General features: G+C 43.0%; 1 protein-coding gene and 1 long non-coding RNA gene across 10 annotated transcripts in view; one reads left to right on the forward strand and one right to left on the reverse strand.

Annotated features, from left to right (window-relative positions):
* Positions 1-24,436, reverse strand: part of LPP (LIM domain containing preferred translocation partner in lipoma) — a 353,102-nt gene that overhangs the window by 132,916 nt on the left and 195,750 nt on the right. For 8 of the 9 annotated variants that reach the window (XR_010611484.1, XM_065674286.1, XM_065674285.1 and 5 more), the window contains one exon: positions 2,633-3,307. Coding sequence is in view for 8 of the 9 variants with exons in the window: in XM_065674286.1 (XP_065530358.1) it covers positions 2,633-3,307 (675 nt within the window). In the remaining variant the exon portion in view is untranslated. The remainder of the gene's footprint in view (positions 1-2,632; positions 3,308-24,436) is intronic. The other variant, XM_065674290.1, reaches the window with a different exon arrangement.
* Positions 18,625-19,919, forward strand: LOC136011840 (uncharacterized). Its single transcript, XR_010611485.1, has 3 exons — positions 18,625-18,775; positions 19,081-19,266; positions 19,859-19,919. It is a non-coding gene; the product is annotated as an uncharacterized LOC136011840 (long non-coding RNA).

Genomic DNA, 24,436 nt, shown 5'->3' on the forward strand with positions numbered 1-24,436 from the left:
ACAACACAGCACTATGTATGAGTAAAACTCATTGTTCTCAGTGAGCTTTAAGAACCAGTACAGATTATTTGCTGTTCCCATACCAATCCAGATTTATTTTGGATCAGCAGTGACTTCAGCATGATTAGTAAGAAGCAAAAAACACAGAGCCACAGTACCATGAACCAATTCCTAGCCAAACTGCAAAATATAAACTATTTTCTTTTACTTTATTTTTTACTCTTTAAAAGCCCTAAACAAATTTAATGAAAAATTTTACCTCTCACAGTGATGGATCATTGTATGCATTAGAATTAAGGACCACGGACTTCTAATCTGAGACGGATTTGTTACAACATCCTTAGTATTTTGCACACAGAATGCATTCAAGAGTAAGAATGCACTTTTCTGAATACAATTAGAAATTGTCTTATATTTTGAGACCATTCCCTTGCAAGAAGAAAGATTCCTAAAGGTCTTCTTGCATTTTACATGATATGCATTAATGCCCACTTCTTACCCTGGCTCTCAAGTCAATTTCCTTAACTGAAAGGCCTCAAACCAACCTTGAAAAGGTAAAACACAATGAAATGCAGAAGCCAGTATGTAGGAAATACGTTAAAGTTCACACTGTAGCCAACAAGTCAAATTACACTGACAATTCTCCCTATCAGGTATCCGTTCTAATACAAATTTCCTTCTTTTTCTCCTTTACATAAAGTATTTCCAAAAGTTGATTTTATGAATGAGTTACTCTGCAAAAAAAAAAAAGAGCATGTGGTAAAAATGGACAACACTGCTTCACTAGCAAAGTATACAGTGTTTTATTATCGACCATCTCCTGTTAAGATCACCTTCAATTCTTCACCAATTACACTACATATGTTACGAAGCAGAGATTAAGCAGAGTCTGCCACCAGTGTGTTAGAGAAGAGTTGTAAGTTCAAAAGCGAAATAGGTAATAATGCAGATATTTAGCAAGCTGGAAGGGAATGAATGGGAGTCTGGTTTGCAGAAAAACTACAATTATTTTTATAGAGATACATAAGAAGTACTTCTGCATGGTATTTGCAAATGCCATGTGCACACATACAGACAGATATATAAATACATATATGTACACATGAAACCCCAAACTTGAGCTAAATTAAATTGTCCTTCCAACTTTGTAATGCAAATGAGACTAACAGGCTCGTGCTGTTTGTGGTTTGAGATGATTCGTGTTTCCATAGAGATGCTGAGTGAACCAAAGTTTTTCAATTTTTTTTATATATAAGCCTACTTGTATCTATAAAAGTCTAAATATGGATCTGCTGTACCTCAGCATTTCCTCAGTGACTCCACTGGAACCACAGCAATTACACCAGTTAAGGCTATGTGCAGATTTCTTACCTTTCACTACTTTCTAATCTAAGCTCTATACCAAGTACCTGCACAGCCGAGAGTTTATTACTTCTCTCCCCACTCCTAGCTCCTTGGTAAGGAAGGGGAAGAAAAGATAAAAAGCAGTTTCTTAGCTGCTAGTAGATAATATTTCGAGGACTTTTGTAATGTACTGCCCTCTCTAAACTGCCTGAAGAAATGTCTTTGCCTTCAAAAGTTCCCAGCGTCAGGAAATCTCAAATTCAGGGAAAACAGTCTGTGTGCTGCTAGTGAAGGAAATGCCAAAAGGACAGACTTTTTGCTATGTGTCAGAAGCTTTTCCACCCTTCCCTGTGAGCACCCACAATCTGATGAGCAGCTGAGATGAGACAGGGTGGGCCTGAGTGGTGATGGGTTCACTGCCTTCCTGCCTGGGCTTGGCTGTCCTCACCCTTTGGTGGAGCCCAAGCTCATCATACACTGTGAGGATCCCACAAAGCTAAAGCACTGTGTGTCCCCAGAGCCATGATAGGGACAGCCACCAACAGAAGTGACAAAAGCCAGCCAGCATCAGTTTGGGCAGAGAAACCAGGCAGACCAGTTTAGCTTTCTATTTCAGTTGGCTTCTCTTCATAAGGATCAGGCACCAGTTCAAGCGGATAGGGGCCACCTCAGCGTATCATCACTTGAGAGGAAAATCAGAGCTGAGCTCTGTGGGAACTCATTTCCATGTGGTTTCAGCGATAAGTGATTTTTGAACAGCAACACACTAGAGGTCAACCTCTGCAATTGCTCTGAACCACAATCAAAACCAGCCTCCTGTGTACCTCCTATCTGCCTAAGAAGAGGAAGGATTTGTCTGGTGAACAGAGTTGTCCACAAGCACATGGAGTTCCCAACCTCTCATTTGATCTTGGGTATGCCCAGAAGGAAGGACCCAAGTGCAACAATGCCATACGGAGGTATGGCCAGTGAACTCTGATGGTAACAGCATGTCAGAGGGATGAACCTCGCTTCTGCCCGCCAGGTGATGCCACACCCCCGCACGTGAAGCCGTCTCGTCCTTCAAGGCTGGCAGTGTTTCTATGTTCCCCACAAAAGCCTCATTTCAAACCAGACAAGAGTTCCCTATTTCCAGCTTTTAAGAAGCCACGCAGAGGGAGACCTGCCCAAGCCTTTGCAGGTGCCCCTGAACCCCACCAGGCTGCCTTTCGGGGAGGGTCCCAGGGCATGTTCAGCCCCGTGGCTCTCCACTCCTCCAGGAAGTCTGGTGAACATTCACATCTCCTACCTTTTGCTGCAGCGCAGGTGGCTGTGGGGCCAGCACGGGGTCGGTAATGTAGGTCTTCTTCGTGCCGGGTGGCTGGTAGAGCCCAAGAGGAGCCTGGCCCACGGTGTTACTAGCAGGATACGCCGGCTCAGCCTTCCAGGAGCTCTGTGGCATGCAGGGTGCTTCGGAGCCGTTCCTCCCCCCATACCCCCCATAGTAGGGGTCTTGGTAGCGGCCCTGTGGAGGTGCATAGCCATAGGCAGGCTCCGAGGGCCGGGCAGGCGGTGGGGCATAGCTGTAGTCAGGCCCGTGGGGCTGTGGAGTGCCATACTGCGTGGTACTGGGCAGGCGGGCCGGTGGGGGAGTGTAGGACTGGCTCGGCCCCAGGCTGCCATAGTGCACGGGCTGCGGGCCAGGTGGTTGGTAGTGCGGGCTGGGCTGCGCTGTCCTCACCTGGACATTGAAGGCCGGGCGGCTGGGGGTAGAGGCTGTGGCATAGGGGGCCGGCACTGGTTGTGGTTTCAGCGTGCCAACGGGAGTGACCGGGATGGGTGCTGGCTGCCCCGGGCCCTTGGTGGTGGACTTCTTGGTGGCCGTGAGGGGAGGCTGGTTGGGGATGATCATCCGCTTGTGGCCAGTGACAGGGGTGGACACAGATGGAGGGGTGGCGGCGGAGCTGCTCGAGGTGCCAGAGCCCTAGGGAGCAAGAAAAGAGAGCCGCAGCGTCAGCAGGAGGGGCGTCAGGTCAAGCGATGAGGAGTTAAGCGGAAATGGGGTTTTACACTAACATCTGTGCAGTGACTCAAACTGCTTAGGAAAGCAGGAATGTACCTGAGACCACATATTATAAAATGGTAATAGGAACCTTTCCCTTCTCTGATAGAACAGGGACGGCGCCGCGGCAGCCGAGCAGAACTGCCGTGCACAGCGTTTTGTTTCTCCTTGGAGTTTTCTCCTCCGCCTCCAAACAAACAAACTAAACCCCAATAAATGCAAGAAAAAGGGAGACTCACTGGAGAATAACTAGGAGAAAACCCATCCATTCCTGTGAAAATGAGAGTATTGCAAAAAAGACAGAAAATGAGATTACAGTCTCTACAGGGACATGAAAATCCTTGGCTCTCTAGAGCACTTGTAGGGTACTGCCCTCAATACCAGAGCTTCCTTAACAATGCAGGAGGCAGCAGACTGGGATGGCCTAAAACCAGATCCCAAGACTTAAGAATTAACATAGATCAAAGCAAAATATGGAGCTGTCCCTGTCCTTGCTCTAAGCACTGCTGGTTGAAAGCCTGGAGTGACCCCAGAGAAGACAAATGTTTCACATGGCTCATTAAAGGGCAAAAAGTGGGTCAGGATTCCTGAGAGCTTCAGATGTCAGCTCCCACCACAGCAGCTATGCAACCCTGTACCAGCACCCCAGGCACACCAGCCAGAGGCTAACAACAAGTGCCACCACTTGCTGTGATCTGGTCACCAAATAAAGATATAGTGCAGTGACACTGTCCTAATAGGTATTGTACATACTTCTGTGTAATGTACTTGTTTGTCTGTCTTGCCTCTTACTTAAATCCACGTCCAAAAACACCAGCATGAAAGGACATCTTTGTTAAAGAGCTAACAATGTGAAATAGTTCTGAAGAACACTGAAGATGACCCTTAAGTCTATTCAGTAAATCAAAGAAGAGCAAACTTGAATTTCTGAAGTTCAGGATTAGACAAAATTTATTGCTTCTCTACTTTCCTTTATTCTGAAAGAGTAGCTGAATTTCCTGCCTTCCTATTCAGAGATCCATTAAAGTGAAGACAGTTTGACAGTATTTCTTGCTGTTTTACTTAGTGACATAGTTATATGAGGTTATCTATCATCGAAAATTCCTGGGCTTGATCTCACCCATGATAATCCATAGCACCCATAGCTTGATAATCTACAAGCAGCTCAAAGTCAGACCAGCTCAGCCCCCACCAATGGTTGTCACCTTTACCCAAATGACTGATCTTGCATTTGTTTCCAAGTGTTCCTGCTTTAAGCAAGTACCCTGACCTCTCCGTACATCCCCATCGCCCTCTTGCTGGGATCCCTGGATAGGGTAGAGAGAGACAGAGGCTCACTGGGACACCCTCAAGCACAAGCTCTACCAGGGCCAGGGAAATCCTTTGCCTGGTCAGCAGGTGGCGGCAATAAATTGCTGCCTAACCAACCCGGGCCAGAGGCTGGAGAGGGACTTCAACCACCCATTTCTCTGGGACTCCGAGGGTACCAAACTCACCTTCCACCGAAGGTGGGATAAAGGCAGACACCCCCAACCATTTGGCAATCACCACATATGAAGAAAAGGGAGGTAAGTGCAAGTCACTCAACTTCTAACCCACAGCCCACAAAGCAAGTCTGGCAAAGGAATAGCAAAGCTCTGTTATCCATTTGGTAGCTCTTCCCACTAATACATCCAAATACATTTTTGCTGATGCATTGTTAAAGACCCTACCCCTGCAATTACACCGTCAGGGCAAACCTTCCATGAGAGTAAACCTTCCACAAAGAGTCACTATAAATGAGAAAACAAAACAAAACAAAAAAACCCAGGCAAGATAGAGCATCAATCTGTTTTGAGAGATGAAAAAGGTGTGTACACAGAGGTGGGGAACAATATGGCAGCAAACTTTTGCTGGAGAAAAAAAACACCTTAATGTGTTAAAAACCTGACCTTGCCAACAGATCCAGTAGTACAAGGCAGTACATGGACAGACTGAAGAGATTTTGAAACTGAGAGCAAGGAAGAGCTGAAGTGTGTCTCAGTTGAACTGCACAGACAGAGACAAGTTAAAGGTCTGTAGCCCTCCATTAATACTGCCTGATTCTTCTATTTCTCAAACACCTGGTAAGGAACAGAAAATTGTCCATTCCTCTGTCCATGAACAACTGCAGCAGCACTCACTGCTAGCAAGAAAATTTGCTTCCTGTCAGAATTATTCTCATGTGTCAGCTTAGCATTTATGCCCGGGAGTGCTAGAAACTTTCCTATTTCCTCACCTATTTCATTCCTGTAAATGACAGTAGTTTGTCCACTTACTGTAATGGGATGAAAGGTCCACAATGCGGCACTGTGTAATTACCACCAGAAAAGCATTTTTCTTTTCCACGTGAAGAGGGAGAAGGTAGATAATGTTTTAAAGACAATGGGCTATCAGGCATGAGGGAGGAAAGTCCAAACCAGAACAACATAAATGAGCCCTATTGATCAAATATTATGTTTCTGAACACGGACTGTAGAAGCAGGTGACAGACCGCCAGTAAAGCTCTTGTAATGGAAGTGACTTCACCTAATGTGTTGATGCCAGTCCCCTGCCTGGACTGGAACAAACCTTAAGAATGAACGACAACTCCTTTCTCAAAAACCTGCCTGCCTGTTGACTGGCACTCTGAAAGGCTCTGAGCAGCTCCCATGTTTGATGCTACAAAGAGAATGAGCTGAGAGTCTCCTCTTCTGCATCAGTGAAGGAAGAGCAAGCTCCAGGTGGCTGGGCCAGAGACCAAGCTTTGCCATCAACTTTACAGAAAAGGCTCAAGCTAACAAGTACTGTCTGCATTGTGGCATTCAAACCACAGGCTGCCTTGAGGAGGAGGAAGTTTGCATCAGTAGGAGTCCCCAGAGGCAGCCTTTGTGACTCATTCTCAATTCCTCTGAGGGTGCTGGGCAAGAGTGTGATGAAATCTGGGCTTTAGGGGGAGGAAGAGTGTGCAAGGCTAGTTAACATGGTGTAGCAGAGAAATGGGACAGGTTAGAGGGAATTTGACACTACTGGAGCACCTATGATTTATGAGGACACAAACTGGCTGCAGCTCCTGACCAAGGGCACAGGTGAGGTATCACCATAAATCCGCTGCCCTGTTGCCTGCAAGAGAGAAGGATGGCCACAGTCCAGCCTTCTGTAGGTCCAGCCATGTACTCAAGTATCACCCCAGGCTTAATCCTCTAGATTATTAATGGATTAAGGAAAGACTTTATAAACGCACATGAGCTATGGACAAGATTCCTCCTTTGAGGACAAGCATGTGCGGAAGGTTGAGAAAAGGGTACTTAGATACCACAGGGAAGAGTGATTTCAACAGATGTCTGGAAGGCACTAGGAGGATAGGAGGGACAGTTGAGGCTATAAAGATGCCTGGTAGATAGAGAGGGAGTAATGAAGAGAAAGCTGGGAAGGACTACTTGTATCACTGGTGCAGTTCTAGCAAAATAGATGACTGGCACAGATGTTTCATCCAAATGAGTCCACAGAACTTGTACTAGCGTAATGAAGTAGACGCATCCAAAACCACTTCAAAGTGATAGCCCAGAAGTATGAAAACAAGTAGAAATAGGAGAAAGAAAAAAGAGAAAAAGAGTGGATTCATAGGAGTACAGGCATCCCTTACTCCAGCAGCTCCTGGACAGCTCATTTCAAAACTGTACTGCATTTGCAAGTGACTATTGCAGCCAAACACACTCTCTGACATACTCTAAGGGCTGTTTTCAGAGGAAGACAGGCTTTCCTCTGCTCACCATGCACTACATGAAACTGTCTGACACACTTCACAAGTGTAAATTAGAACCACGCTACTTACCATCAACCCCTTCTTGCAAATTCATATTTGCAAAGAGAGTAAACTAGAAACCCCAGGTGCTGATAATGCAGAGTTGTTAAGAGAAACTAGAGTAGGAAGGAGTTAAATTCAGAACCTGATTTACCACAAGCATTGTAATACGAAATTTTCTTATTTTTTATTTTTTTTTTTTTAATGGGGAAAGCACAAGAGCCTTGTTTAAACACTGGTGGAAGTACCTAAAAGTACTGCCTCTTCTACAAATGAATTACCCAGCAGTTCAAATAAAGGTGAACTAATACTGACAAAATCAAGTAAAACTCAATCAATGTGGGAGTTAAAAAAACCCAAAAGAATTCTCCTAAAAAAAGTTACCATGTGTAACCATGAGGGGAATCATTTTGCTTGCTAACTCCTGCCCTGCCTTCTTACTTGCATTGGAAGATTATAAACATCTTGTATGAGAAATCCAGGGTTTTGTGATAAACATATGCTATTCTAGGGATCTGACTGTCAAAGCTGAGTGTCTGGATTCAAAGTTACCCTGGGTGGAAAACCCAAAATCCTGACTGCATGATTCTGCATTCTGTAGAAATGATTTACAAGACCTTAAATTACATTCAGTGTATACAACTAAAAAGTCATCACATACATACTATGGATTAAAGCTGTTCTTCTACAGAAATTAGCCTATACATTTAGTTGCTGGTTGATATTCAAGGATCACCTACTGCAAGTTCAGGACTGTTGCGTCCCAACTAGAAGGAAGTGCAGCAGGAGTGCCAGGAGACCACCTTGGATGGATAAGATGCTGCTGAGAAAATTCAAAGGAAAAAAGAGGCTTATAAAAGGTGGAAGCAAGGACAGGTGGCCTGGGAAGAATACAGGGATGATGACAGGGAAGCTAGGGACCAGGTTAGGAAAGCTAACGCCCAGTTAGAATTAAACTTGACTAGGGATGTTAAGGATAACAGGAAGGGATTCTGGAGGTATATAAAAGACAGACTAGGGATAACATGGATCCTCTCTGGAACCTATCAGGAGAACTGGCTGTCCTGGGTTTGTAGAACGCTGAGGCTCTTAATGACTTCTTTGCCTCCGTCTTCACTGGCAAAGGCTCTGACTGCACCACCCAAGTCTTGGAAGGCAGACACAGTGAGTGTGAGAATTAAGACCTTAGGCCCACTGTAGGAGAGGATCTGGTTCAAGACCATCTTAAGAAGTTGAACATACATGAGTCCATGAGAACTGATGAAATCCATCTGCGGGTCCTGAAGGAGATAGCAAATGAAGTTGCTAAGCCACTGGCCATCATATTTGAAAAAACACGGCAGCCAGGTGAAGTTCCTGATGACTGTAAAAAGGGAAAAATAACCCCCATTTTCAAGAAGTGGAAAATGGGTGACCCAGGGAACTACAGAACATGGCAAAAACTTGGAGCACATTCTCCTGGAAGACATGCTAAGGCACATGAAAAACAACAAGGTGCTTGGTGACAGCCAGCAGGGCTTCACTAAGGGGAAACCCTGCCTGACCAATTTGGTGGCCTTCTATGACGGGGCTACAGAAATGGTGGACACGGGTAGAGCAGTTGAAGTCATCTACCTGGACTTGTGCAAAGCATTCAACACTGTCCCACACGACATCCTTGTCTCTCAGTTGGAGAGACACCAGTTCGATAGGTGGACTACTCGCTGGATAAAGAACTGGCAGGACGGCCACACACAAAGAGTTGTGGTCAATGGCTCAATGTCCAGCTGGAGACCAGTAACAAGTGGTGTCCCTCAGGGATCGACGCTGGGACCAGTCTTGTTCAACATCTTTGCCTGTGACATGGACAGTGGGATTGAGTGCGCCCTCAGCAAGTTTGCCGATGACACCAAACTGCGTGGTTTGGTTGATACACTGGAGGGAAGGGATGCCAGCCAGAGGGACCTTGACATGCTTGTGAGGGGGACATGGTTTAGTGTGAGGTGTCCCTGCCCATGGCAGGGGGGTGGGAACTAGATGATCTTAAGGTCCTTTCCAACCCTAACTATTCTATGATTCTGCCTTTTGTCAGGTTTAAATCTTAAGAGAAAAAAAAGTACACAATATAATCCACAGCACGAGCATGATTCTATAAGATCAGCTGGAACTGTTAAGAAAATCACTTCATTCTCCTTTTATTTTGTGCATTTGTAGAGTATTTTCTATAGAATCCCTTCAGCTACTCAGTTTCACAGACTGGATCAAAAATGCCAACATGAAGTTTACCACATTCTATTCAATTCTCCAGGCATTTTTCATAAAGGTACAGCTGAATAGCTTTAGCCCTTTAGCTGTCAAATTACCACATATAAAGACACATTACTCCAACTCAGTGGTTTTCAACCTTTATGCTCAGCAGCCCCCAACTGTTTTTCAGGAGAGACAAACTCCTTTACGGAGAGTGTTAATCTACTGACAATAAACATGGTTTTTTAAGTTACATTTCTCTGAATTCTTCTTTGTTACCTTAGGAGTGATCATGGACTGTCAGGGTTTGCAGAGCATAGGTTGAGAGCAATGGCTCTATCTATGGCTGCCTTTTTCAAGCATTTCATTCACTATTTACCTCAGGATAGGAGTGAAACAGCCCTTCTTCCTCTAAAGGCAGAAAGCTAGCAACTACTGGCAGGTGGAATGCAGGGTGCAGCATTCTTAGGGGGCTGCCACTTCACAGTGCCAGTGCAGCACCTCCCTTCATAACTTGGCCACTCTTCTTCATGGTCCACCAACACAAGCCTGCCTGAAACACCGGGCCAGCTCAGGCATGTGCTAGCTGAAAACTTTTAAGTATCATTCAGTGGGGGTGGTGGTTGGAAGCCTGGGTGGGAAAAGCTTTGAAGGGTGAAAAATTAACTTGGCTTCTCCTAACACAGTGGATTGGCATTCACCTTGGCTAGCTGGAGGTGCTTAAAGGTCTCTCTGTGAAATACTTCTCTACAGGGTCATTTATCCCATTCTAATATTGAAACCTAAAATAGGGAAGATGAATCATCCATTGGAGGAACCTACTTCACTCCACTGACTGTAAAAGCAGCATAAAAACAGCCAAGAGAAGTCACTGAATATTTAGACAGCATAAGTTAGTGGAGACAAATTCCACAATAAGCAGGTAATTTTGATGTGACTGTAAGAAGCACAGATATATTTCCCCTGCATTAAGTGCACTGCCACTCAAGCTCAGCCAGTGATGTGCACCAAGTTGATTCCTGAGTGCCAGTAGCTCAGATGATCAGTCAGGACCCTGCCACACCAAGCAGCCAACGCAAGACCTAGGAGCTAGGCTGCAAATGCACTTCTCACGTATCAAGGGGCGATGACATGGGTGGGCTGCCCTTCCCTACCTCCTTTTCTGCCTCTGTGCTGAACAGTAACTCCTGCTGGAACTGCAGCTGCTGCCTTGCCAGGAGTAGCAGCTGGGCTGATCCTCCCTCCTGCCTGAGATCCCAGCTCCCTCTCAATTTGGGAAGGATAACCTCAGAGAAGAATCAAATACTGTGCTTTGAAACTTGGACCTTTAGGTATCTGCAAATGTAAACAGGCATTTTATGGAGTTTCCTGATGCGCAGACACATCTAACTCCTGCTGACTTCAAATTCTGTCTTTGAACAAGCTGCCTTGCTAGTGATAATGTACGGCCAGGTTCCCTTGAACATATCCTCTTTTTCTGTCTAAATTAACATCTAGGTGAAAAAGAGAAATCTGGCCTTTCATTTGGGACTTGCAGATGCCTGGAGTCCTTGTAGAGCTCCAGCTGGGTTGCTGAACGTCCAGAGATTCTGGACAGATGCACTTCTCCTGTTCAGCATACCTGATGCATTTTCAATATTTAGGATTTTCTGGCCTTTATTATAACGACCAGATAGTAGGCCAAACACTGAGGACACGTCAGTCCACTTTGCACTTGCTGCTAAGCAGGGCGCACAGCTCAGTTACAAACACAGATTTCTCTAGGTGTCAAAATGCCCTTAGAAGCTGGTCCAAAATTTTGAAGTCAGCTCCAAAGCCTTAAAATCCTCAGCTAAAACACGTTTATAATCAGATGAAGCTTTTCTTTATAGTTTCATAATTCTCTCTTTTCTAACTTACAGCTGACAAACGTGTGTCACAGAGGCAAGGGCTACACATGGATCAGCAGTCATACTCATACTTCCCAGACGTGTTTATATGGCATTCAGCTTGCTGGCTTGATCACCAGAAGCTGTCAAGGTATTCAAACGGATTGCTCCTAAGCATTATACCAAAAGAAGAGAAGAAATCTAATAAAGTGTTCATCTCTGGTTCTCAGATGAAGAGAATACCTTATAGATGCCATAAAGCATTACAAGAACACAACTGCTTCTGAGCTTTGATCTGTTTTTCAGCTGCTACTGCAGGTGGAAAAGGAGTCAACAGAGTTGTTAATGTTTCTGTCCATAACCTCTTCTGTACTCCTTGTGATGGCCCAGCTTGAAATACAAGGGAGAAGGTGGTGCACAAAAGAAAAGGTGATAAAAACATGACCTCCAGTATTTTCTCAGGGAAAACTTTTCCTTTCAGAAGTGACGTGTGCAGTTATAGACATACACCTTGGTTCAGCATTCAGTATGGGTGTCAAGTGTTTTAGGCAATCTGGGTTTCCACTTTCCAACACTCCATTAATTCCAAAGAGCCTGAACACATCTGAAAAGTTTGGTCTCCAGAACACAACAGTGTTATCCCAGGGAAGAATTTTGCTTTTCCTTTTCAGTTTCATACTTAATTTTTTATTTGTTTACCCCAACTACCGTAGTTTACTATCACTATGATGACTGCTATGAACTTTTTATGAGTTTTTCCCTTTCTGTTGAGTGATCATCATATTTATGAGGAGGATTATGTGAGAGACCAGTTTTAAAAGATGTGCAATTTACCTGAATACTTCTAGCTCTGTTGGACAGACAAAGGCCACTATTTTAGCTTAATTCATTGAAAGGGCTAGTTATGATTAAAATTCTCCTATTTAAGCAGTTCCACTTGACCAGTTCAAATGCCATAGCAACTTCATCTACAAGACTATCGGATATCAGCACAAGAAATAGCTGTCAAAAATTCCAGAAGATGCCAGTCATGAGCAGTTACATGTCTTCTGACATTTAATCCCAATTCATCTTGGGATATTTCTGTAATTTCCCACTGTCATTACTAAAACAACTTTGCACCAGTCTGGACCTCAGGAACATGCAATGGCAGCCCCTTGCACTAGCTGAATCAGTGGCACATCAACTCTAGCAATAAATTACGTGAGGAGCTGTGCACCACAGCCCTTTGGTTACATCAAAACGCAGAACTACTGAATACAGTCCTGGAACAGAAGACCACAAAAAGGGTAGAGCGGAACCATGTGAAGACAAGTCACTATGTGCATGGAGCAGTGAAACTGAGCTCCTTAACAATCACCTTCTCTAAGGCTTAGTAACACAGGAATGTCCAAAGCATTTCCATTCAGCAAACTGGGTCCTTCTAACAGGCTGAACAAGTCTCCTTGCTTAATTTAGGCAAAATGTTGCCCTGTCTGACAATGGGGAAGCCCCCACTACACCTATAAGTAAGAATGTTGGGTAAGCCAAGTATTTTTATGACTTTTGCTATTACTAAGCTAGTGAGGCTTAAAGTATCATAATTACACTGTCCACAGACTTAAAAACATTTTTCTTCCTTTTATAAATTGCTATTTGTAATGAAAAAGAAGCTCACGTGTATGATAAATATAGGCAGGTTAGAGGGTTATGTAGATTGTGCCACTACCCATGCATGTGCATCATGATTATAAAAAAATGGATTTAAAAGGTATAATGAAAGATGTGTGCGGGAAGGGATGTGCACCTGTGAGTGACAGGACAAAGAATATGTATTCATGAAGTCTTCCGGACAAGTCTTTTGCTACTTACAAGGAAAAGTTATCATTTTCTATTGTGTGTTGAACAACGGATTTAAAGAACAGTCCAAAAACTCTATAAAAGCTTCTCATTTCCTACCAAATTGCAAAGGAGTTTTAGAGTGTTTACAGAGTATGCAAGCTTTCTTCCTTTATTAATTCTAGAGAACATAAAAAGAGTGTGCATATGCACAAATAAAATAATATGAAATACATATGCACTCCGACACTACTTGGTTTACTTTGTGTTACTTGTAATTTGTTTACGATTCCAATTATTTGCTGCATTGCTTGCATTTATAACCTATTTATCTTTCCAAATGCCAAAACTCTATTAAACCCGATTAAAAAATTATTCTTCCAGAGGGCATAAACATTTTCAAATGTTAGTATTGTCTCTATTTCCTGTGAAAGCCATGTGTTTTTATTCTTCTTTTCCCCACGTTTTAAAGCCTGTGCAAATAGTCATACAGAAGAGCAGAAGAATCAGCGAACAATTCTGTGTTCATACAACATCTGTTTTCTTACAGTTCACTTGAGGTCCAGAACCCACCGTCATCTGCCAATATTTTTAGTGGGCTCCAAAAAGATTCAAGTTCGTAACTTGAGTGGTTAGCAGCAGAGAAAACCTATACAGCCTCACCAAAAAAATTACAGCTTAACCAATAAAAACCCATAAAAGACAGGCAGATGTGACAGGTTATTTTTCTATTAGGTCCAATGTACACCTTTCCAAAAGGCTGAGAAGCTCCAACGACAGGTCAAATTTAACTGTTTTCCCAGATGGCTCCTTCTGGGAAATGGAGTGGAATATTCCCTCATTTACCTGTCTGCCTGGGTTATCACTGCTGACTGAAATACCTTAGTCTTTCCACAATATTGCAGACTCCAAGTACAATGTTGAGAAATCTGAGTGGAAAAGTTTTCTTTCACCTGCTGTGGCTTTTAATTATTATTATATAGGTATATAAACACATACACAAAGATACATAGAACATGCCCGCTGCAACATGTGTCGTCAAAACACCCAGACAGTACTATAAGAAGTCATGAAAGTGAAAAAAAGCACATTAATTTATAGAGCAAGAAAAAATGCCATCTGTACCACAGAAATACTCAAGTATAAAGCAATATAGAAAGAGTATTTTTAAATTAAAGTACTGATTCAGAATAATCAGTTTCCTCACTATTTTCCTCTCTTCATAGAGAACATATCGTTGTATTAAATGCATGGTTAATAAAGTATTTACTCAACAGACACATTGATAAAAATTTATAATCATAACAGTATCGCTCTAAAAAGCCTGTGTAAAGCAATGTCAAATGCACGGCCTCCCCAGGCTTCTTCTGTTGCAAATGGCATTATAAATTAATCCAGTTTTCATAAATGTGCCTTGAGGAAACAAACCCACAAATAGCCATTTTAAGTTTTAATATAAAAAACACACAAAAAAGCCCAAAGAACAAAAATATCTTCTCTTCATTCTTAACCAGAACACAAGAGCTGTGTTTTTAACGACTGATATTGCTGAACAGGTCATAAGTATTACCTAATGAGTCTGATTACCTTATGATTTATAATTTTCCTCACTTATGCTGTTCTTAGACCAAACATCCATCTGATTAGGTTAAGGTTATCACAGTCACAGAATATGCTTTAAATACTTCTTGCTGCCTGAATTACATTTTTAAAAAGTGCCTTATATCAAGCCAGATTCTGATCTCAGTGATACTGGTGCCAGCTTCAGCACATCTGTTAACTCCAGCAGATTTACTCCAAACACTCTAGCTATTGCAGATCAGGATTTGGCCTACAACTGTCTCTGAATTTGGAGGGGTTTTCTCCCCACTGGGAATACAGCAGAGGGTTTCTATGCAAACTGTAACAAATCCTGCCATCTAACCTGCTCCAGGCAATAATAATTTGCTTTGCAAAAAACTCAACATCTAAGACCATGGCAATTCACACTGCTGCAACCTGAACAAAAGCAAATGAAATTTACAATCGAGGCTAAATATAACCTGCATCGGACTAAACCTTTACACCTCGAGGCACTCAGCTCGGCACATAACAGCAACAGCATCGACCAGTCCAGCTCTTAAGCCACCCATGCACCTTGACCTGTGCACCCGCCCACAAACACTTTTGCATTAGGAATTAAAAACAAGCATGCTAATTCAAAACAAACAGACGTATCCTCCCTCCCTCCTCACTTCCTTCCTTGTGGTGGATGTATAAATGCATACTGATGGTTACTGGGATTTATAGCCTAACTGATTTTGACATTTTTAACTTCAGAATTTGAAACAGTGACTTTCTAACCCTGGGGCAGGAGTGCTAAATGCTAAAACCCCTTGGACTAGGGAGTATTAATTTAGTCCTTCTGAGCAGCTTGGATTCAACAACATTCTACCAAGAGCTCAGCGCTCTCCAAAACTCAGCAGTGGACGCCCAAAAAACTGCAAGGAATTTTGGATCCAAAACAGAGTGTCGAGGCTTTCATTCTTGTTTGTCACAGGTCAAATTAAGTTTCAGACCTGAACTTGAGGGCAGTGGGAAGAACCTAGGTCTGCATCTGAACTTATGGCAGGATTAAATCGTATTTCATTTGTAGCCTGCAATGCATCTTGGTTTTTTTTTTCTTTTTTTTTCCCTGGTGGTTCGTGATGTATTCATATTTTAAGAAAAAACAAACATGCACGGAGCAAGCGTTCTGGCATCACAAGTCATCAATAAATCTCTTTTCCACAACAACCCACAAGAATTCACTGCAGGACCCAATTGTTAAAACACAAAGCAATGACATTCTATAAGCTTTCAGAAGTATCACTCTAGCCCTTGTGGACTTGCTGAATTCTTTAAATGAGTCACTGGCCTCTCAACGGAATTATCTAAACTTAGGTTAAGCCAGGTTAATTCCCTTTCTCCCTTTAATTTAGAAGTCCAGCTGCAGCACGTGGCTTTCCAGCGAAAAGATCTAAATGCAGAGCCCATTCACCCCAAACAGGAAATCCCACAGGACCCAAAGCTCGCTTTTTCCTAAAAGCTAGAGATAAACCACACTAACGGGAAAAAAATGTGGTTTCCAAAGCCTCATGGGCCATGTGATATAAAAATCAATATTCACCTTACATGGTACAAATCATTCTCTGCTGAAGGCCAAAGGACCATAGTTGAAGCTACTATAGCTGGGAGAGGGGAAAGGGCAGCTGCAAAAAATGGGAGATGAGGAGAACAGACATTTTAACTAGAGCAGGGACAAGGGAGATGCCAAAACAACCCTTCTAACCAAAGCAAGCAAGCAGACATGGCATTTGGGGTTGGGCTGAGGGTTTCCACTCGAGAAGACATCCCTTCTGCCCTGCACGCTCTCCTCAGTGGAAGGTGAAATGATCAGCACTCATTTTCTCAATTCAAGGCTACTTGCAACAACTACAGCTCGCAGCATGGCATCCTGCTTTAGCTACCTTGCCTCTAACTAACCACACAGTACCAGCTACACTGGAAGCTCCCCCAAAAGCTTTTGGTGGGCAGACACAGAACATCATAATCTTCATAAAGGGATACACTATGCAGAAAGTAGCTCAAGTTTTTGTACTCCCACCCATACACTTCCAGAAGATCATTTGAACACACTACTGCCTAGTTTCTTAGGAAAAATCCCAATTTACAGGCTAAAAATTTCATGTCCAGTTTGACTTTAGGAACAGGTACAACAAACAAAAATCACAGGAGATCATGCTGTTGATATCAATGTCTATACAAATTTGGTTGCAACCAGTAAACTTTCTTTAACCTTCCAACAGCACTACAGTTTTCACCACTGAGTATATAAACCTAAGTAGTAAAGGTTTTGCTTCAGCTGTAATAGATTTTTTTTAATAATAAAAGAAAAAGCTACCAGCTTTTTTTTTTTTTTTTTTTTTTTTTAAGGAAAAGAAAGAAAATAACCAACTAAAGAAAGAAAAGGGAAGAAATAAAGAAAAAAGAAGTAACTTATCCTACTACTATTGCAGAGAAGTATTTAATTAAGGATTCTGGACTTCATTTTTTTCAAAGGAGTAGGTTTGAAGATTGTAGAAAAAGCACAAAACATGATAAAAGCTAAACAGCCTGATGGAAAACTAAGAAGAAACTAAAATAAGGTTTTTTTAAAAGACAAAATACAAACTATTTTAAACTGATCCCATGATATTTTTAACAGCTGGAATTAATAATACTGAACTCAGCCATAATTCTACTATATTTAGTTTTGTACCTATCAAAGTCCACACGACATTTCCATGAGACATACAGATAGATATATAGGCTGATAGACAGATGGATAGATACATAAAAAGAAAAATGAAAAATATCATTATGAAAGGGAACATTTTCTTGTCTGCTTTTTCAGTACACTTTTTTTTATTTCAACTTCTACCTTATTATTTCCTATAAGTAGAAACAGATTTTTCTCTCTTTCAAAAATTCTTAAACAGAAAACCTCCTTTGACAGTTTCAGCAGCAGATTAATCACTTTTGCAACCCACAAAAAAAAAAAAATTTCTGGAAAGCATAACTGTCTGTAAATGTAAATGACAGAATTACTCTCTCTTATGCTAAGACGCCTACACATTCTCTCACTTCTATGACTCAGCACCAGATAAAAGTTTGTGAGATAATAAGCAACTTTCCTTTAGAACAATAAAAATGGTAATAAAAATGGTTAAAAAAAACAACCCTTGCTTCCCCCACAGAAAAATAAAAATAAATCCCTATGGTGTTAAACCAAATTCTGCCAATGGATTCTCCCTCCCACTGGAATAAGATACAAATATCCCAAGGACTTCAAAGAGGAGAAGGGCCAAGCTCAAGCAGCATCAAAATCAAAACACATGCAAACACAAGAGGCTTTACTTTTTCTCCAAATGAGCAAGAATGGGTCTGTTTCAACAAAGAGGGATTTTATTACTGTTCATCCCCTGCCTTGCTCTAATTTGGTAGACAAATGAGTTGAAATTTTGCTCACCTATAATGAAAATTTCCAGGCACTCTAAGGCAACACACTCAAGGCAAAAATCACAGAAACCTGTGAGGCAGGGAAGGGAATTTCAGTGGGACTTTCCCTCCTGCGCTGTGGTTGTTATCTGACTTGGGCTCATTAGAGCCAGACTAACTTCTCCTTCAGCAAACCAAGTCAGTGACAGACCCTTCAGACCAGAATCTAACTCTTAATTTTTGACAAATATTAAAAAAAAACCCAACACCCAGAAACCAAAAAACAAAAGCTGAAAAGGAGGGACTCAGACCTCAGCTAAGCTGTTATGATGGCCCTGAAATGAATAGGCATGTTCTTGATATAGAAACATTGCCAGTCAGCTTGTAAATGCCGATGGAACAGAAGACAGCCACCTGCGGTCCATACACTCTTGTGAGCCCCAGCACACAGGTTTAAGTAATCAAAGGATGGTAACTAAAATATGGCTGATTATTTACTTAAGTAGAGATGCCATGGATCTGAGGAAAGTGCTGACTTCCCAAGCCCCAGAGTCCCCATGCCAAGTGATGGACATTTCTGCTAAGAGCTTCCATCACCTCATGTGCATATGTGTGGGTCACCAAGAGTCCGTGTCCCTTGGAGGCAGCTTACTCTACCAGAAGATGAAAACTATCCAGGTAAATAAAGCAGCAGAACGCTGCTTGTGCACATCACCTCTGGAAGAAGCAGAGTCCAGACAAGGAGTACCACAGCCACTCCTGAATAGGCTGCTGCTGGTGGCTTTTACACTTATTTTTTACACTGGAAATTGTAAATCAATGGAACTAGCCATTGCATTTTAAATTTAAAGGAAAGCTCCAGGGTAAGGTGTCCCTGGTCATGGGTGAGGGACTTCTTGATGGGGGGATGCTTTGAACTGAGCCAGAGGTAGAATCAAACCCTTCAAAACGCCTTCATTAATAAAGTGCATGTGCTCTGGCAGGAGGTTGGTGAGCAGAGCCCATGTCTCAGCATGGTGCTGACAGGGCCCCGGCTGGAGCACATGTGCATCCTGCACAGACCAAGGAGCAGGCAGGAGCATCCCCATCCCAGCTGCTCCCCATCGCTGCATAGGGAGCACTGAGCAAACAGAGCAGTGTCCAGATGCTCCAACTCAGCTGGCTGCCAGGTAAATTCAGTACCACTCACCTTTACAGAGCAATGTCTTGACATTTTGGGCAGGGACCCCCGTGTGCTGAATACTTCCAAAAGAGGGCGACCAGAGCTGGGAAAGGGCTCCCATGCACCCAGACACCATCCCTTTTCCCAAGGAAAAGCCCTGCAAGCTCTAGGCCCAGATAATAGCACTACTGGCCCATTTGCATTCGTGTCTCAAAACCATGTTCTTTATTTCACAAATAACAGATTTCCATGCCTAACTCTGACTAAAAGCAGGTGTACCTCCAGTGGTTTCTGTGCAGCTACATCTGCTCACACTCCAGGGCAAATGCCAAACTATTTATTGCTACTTAAAATTTATTGCATTTTTAGTTCTCCATACCAAAACCACTTTTGTTCAAAAATTCCTTTTAAATCCTTCTATGCTGACTGGATAAATCAAATTTGACAATTAAAATGGTAAATTGTTCAGAACCTCAGAGTTTCCACCTGAGGATCTCCAAATAGTTTTGGAACTCAAATGCATTTAATTACTCCCATACCTCTTCCAAAAAGGAAAAAAAAAAAAAAAAAAAGCATCCTTTCTAATTCTTTTTTCACAGATGAGAAACTTAAGTCCTGGGAGCCCAGAACAACCCACTAGGAAGCTGTTTGCCCCAAAGACTGCTTATCCAGTAAATCAGACACAGGGCTGGGAAGGGAAGCCAAAAGTTTCAGCAACTCTCAGTCCTCTTGTTCTCACCACTTCATCAAATAACAGGCACAGCTATGTGATCATGCAGTTGTCAGGGTTTTCCCTCAAGGGAGCTGGACAGAAGATGCTGAAAGCATTTGATCTACATGGTATTAAATGCTAGCACTGAACATTATTGTTCAATGATGAAAATTCAGACATAAATAACTGGCTTGTTTCGAATAAGTAAAAGGATGTCTGTGTTTGCAGGAAACTCACAAGAGGGAGTAAAGAACCAGGGTGCTCCTTTTCTTTCATTATTCCCCTTTTTATTTCTTTTGTAGCTGTGTCTGGAAATAAACTATCAGACAGAAGAACTGCTCCTGCTGCTGCTGTGGCAGATGGCAAGCAGAGCTCAAGACCGGGGCTTTGCTTCGGCCGGGCTGTATGGGGAATTCTGCTGCGGGAGGAAACAAGGCAAAATGTGCAGGCTGCTGTCTGCATTCAGATAAAGCACTGTCTGTTGCTAGCAGCACAAGTTGTTCTGAAAACAAGAGTCAATCATCTGTAGCCTTATTTCTGTACATTTCCTGCAGGGGTCTCATGAAATAAATGAGAATAAATGTAAGGGCGAGAGTTCTTATTAGGAGCAGCCTCGTCAGCATCACCCAGCCAAGCATTTACGTCATCAGCATGCTAATTTAATCAGACCTGAGCAGTGATGCTATAAATGGATTACCATCCCAGCTAGTGTGGTTACCGAGGTAACTCAGCCCTTTGTGCCACAGATACAATCGGCTTAATGATAATAAAAACCTCAGCACAAATGAAACAGAAGGAAAAGCCTGACAGGGCTGACGCATACACGACCCTTTCTCTCCTCTTCCCCCTCCCTTTCCCAACCTCAGCCGCTTACTGCAATAAAATTAAGTGCTGCTGTGATCTGTATGCACAGCATTCCCATAGGGAATGCAAGTAAATAGAACCCGCGGAAATAATTAATACAGGCCAACAACTAATGCCGTCAGCACTACTTAGTCATTCCACCAACCCTGAATGGGAGAGGGACACATAGACAGAAATGCCACAAATGAAATGCCAAAGAGCCTGCAAAGGGCTTCAAACAAGTAGTTGCTCACTACCATGCAGCATAATTTTACCAGCTGAGTGCTTGGGCCAAGAGCTGACTGCAACAGTGAGTTTAGTCACTGCCTACCCCTGCCAGGAGTGGGGCATTTCCACATGATCTCCTGCTCATTTGAAACTGGAGGTGACTTAAGAGTGGGCAGCCCAAAGGCCAGGGAGCAACTCAACTGCAAGGTCAGCAACCCAGATGTGGAAGTGACTTGGTCCTTTGCAGGGAGGGCTGAAATGGGACTCTGGGCTTTCCTGCATTCAGACAGCTCTGCAAAACCAGCAGCCTACTCACCTCCCAGCTTAGCCTGGGAAAGCAAATAGCCTGCAAAGCAGTAGCCTTAACAGGCTAAAAGGCAGTGATATCCCTGCCTAAAAATGGACAGAAGATGATATTCTTCAGCTCCTCTAACTATGCCCAGTTGAGAACAGAGCTCCGTATGGATGCTGAATGCCACACATTTTCCTACTTGGATGCCAAAGACCAAATTCCGCACAGCTTTTAAGATTCAATTTTCTTTTCCTCTTTCCCAAAATCTCAGCAATTATGAGCTCAAACACGAACATCTGATCTCCCAGCTGCCAGAGCAGCTCAGGCATTTCACCTGCCCTTACTGCAAGTCACCATCTCCTCACCTACCAATGCTTCATCTGAAAACACCAAACACCGCAACCGGATCAGGAGAAGCAGTTCATACCGTAACCTCAGGCTCATCAGGCTCCTGGTGGGTACTGCTAGATCGTAAGCGATTAGCATGAGACCAATAACTTTTGACGGATTCACCAGGAGTGCAATGAATTCTCCATTGTCTGTCACATAAACACAGGCATCAATCTTGTTGCTTTGTAAATGCCAAAACACAGCTCACACAGCCTTTGGAAAAAATCCACAGAGAAATGTTTACAACTGGACATGTACAGAAACAGCTCTACCTTTCCTTTCACAACATTTGTATGGTTTTGGTGGGATTGCCTGAGGGCAGCTTGTTTCACCTACGGGAGACCATCTAAGCAAGGCAACCCAGCACTTTTTCACTGAGCAGAGGTACTCAAGTGTTTGGACCCAAAACAAGCATTAGTGAGATCATCTCTTCCAGAAAAGAAAATACTTTCTGAAGTGGCAGAACACCAGCAAAGCCAAAGCTGCTTCTATGCACTTTTGCATGCCCCTGCAATGAGCAATAATAGCAGATTTGTCTATAGACTAGACACATTTCAGCTCATCTCTTGAGAAATCTCACTAAATACTTTCTCACTCCTCCACCACACAGAAAAGCATCAATCCTCCCGGGAAATTTATTACATACTTCTAGAAAAATAGTTAAAGAGTTCCTTTAGGAGCCCTTTTAGATCAGATTACAGGAGTACACTCTTCCCTGGAAGGGAGAGAATCCTATGCAAATGACACCAATTATGAAAAGTTACGCTCTTGGTTGGAAACACCCAACTGGCTGAAAGTAGAGTTGTGTGTCCTGATCTAACCATGTCCTCATGGCAGCCAGGCAGGTGAGCCGCAAATAACCCCAGGAAAGGAGGTGGGGGTGATAAAAATCAATCCTCAAACTAGAAGGCAGACGGCAGAGCGCCAGAACATACATAGCTCTGGAAATGGCGCGACTGTGGATGTGAAAAGGAAGCCATCACCTTTGCTTCAATTTAAAAGTCATCATGACAGCTTGAGAGATTGTAACATTTAAGCGACACAGTGACAGCTTGATCCAGTCCAACAAGCACAATTCACAGACGTGCTTTAAACACAAACCCTGCTTCTCTGGGTGCAAAGCTGCTTCTTGCTTAGGAAAGGCACATAGCAGGAGAGATATAACATTAGAAATATTCCTCCAGGGTGGGCACTCAGCTGGTTATTCTTCATATACTCTGCTTGTGAGACTGGACTGGACCTCTCTCCATCCTTGTGGCACAGAAAGGATCTGAGCAAAGACCAATGGATGGAAAGAAAAGGAGAACTGGCATCAATGTTGAGTGTTCCATTAATTTCAAGGGGAGCTACAGGTGTACAGCACGTCAGAGAAAGCCCTTAAATATCTTCACTGTCACAATCAAACAAAAACTGAACCATGCCGCCTCTGTTTTTACCTTTAGAACTCCGTCCTCCTGCCAGCCAGGTGGGCCCTGAGGTCCGTACAGCAATGCACAACAATGCTGAACAGCACCATCCAATTGCACATGTACCAGCCACATTAAAAAGATAATTAGGTGTTTATTAAAATTCATAGTACACTTCTAACCTCCTTATAGTTAGGTGCTTGTTCTCTTGGCCATGAAGTTATACCTAATGGTATGCTGGGCCTAATAATGGCTCTTTTTGGGGAGTTGTTTTTTTTTTTTTGCCTGCCCAATATCCTGCTCCCACAGTTTAGTGCTGTGGAACAAGGCCACAGTAACAACCCCAGGCACCATTGTCTTCCTCAGCAGATGCAGACCAGCCAGTGCTGGCATCTTTCCTTAAGGTGGCTCTGTTTAGGTCCCTACAGCACATCTGTGAGGGAGTGCTCTGAGCCTCTCTGGAGAAAACTTCTCAACATAGTAGATTTCTGGCCATTTGCAAGTGGTGCTAATCTGAGTGCCAGTTAAATCAACAGCCAAAAATGAAATACTGGAGAATTTGTCCATGAAAAAAGTCAATAAGCCAAATATTTATTTCACCCCTTATAACTAATGCTAAAGCAGTACTGCGTTCCTCTTCCTGCTGCCCAAAGGCCTCGTCATCCACAGGCAAAATCGCAAGCATGATTTTGTTGTTGTCATTAGTAACATGACTTTTTCAGTGACCTACAAAGGTAGAGCAACACAATATACACTTGCCAATGGTCATCACTCAACATGTAGTCTAATGCCTTTACAAAACAAGTCTGCTCTCTGTAACCACACTTTTCAATGTTCCAGGTTGTCTCAAAACCAAATAAATAAATAAAAAGGTAATATATTTTCACTGCTGTTGAGCTTCCTAAATACATATTACATGCTTAAGAAACATTAAGACAGTGACCATCCTGAACAGAGAAACCAGGGGCCACACAACTCACTGCCTTTGGAACATCTGCACTGATTTGCAAGTCCCTTGGATTGCAAAGGGAGTCAGAAAATGAAACCTTTGGTAATGGCTCGTTTCCAAGCTTTTATGGACAGGTGTCAGTGGCAGCACACAGAATTATTTCTGGAGAGAAAGCAGGGCATTCTTAGCTGTTCTCTGTGCACAGAGGAAGTCAGTGATTGTAAGGCACCTGGGGACTTGCAGGTCCCAGACATGCTGGGGGAGACCATGCGCTGCCCCTGCCCGAGCACACCTGAGACTTCAGCTCCCTCAGGGAATGGGAGCTGGTCAAAGGCACCCCTCTAATGATGTAGTATG

Source organism: Lathamus discolor, chromosome 3 (genome assembly GCF_037157495.1).
Source record: "Lathamus discolor isolate bLatDis1 chromosome 3, bLatDis1.hap1, whole genome shotgun sequence".
NCBI classification, from domain to species: Eukaryota; Metazoa; Chordata; class Aves; order Psittaciformes; family Psittacidae; genus Lathamus; species Lathamus discolor.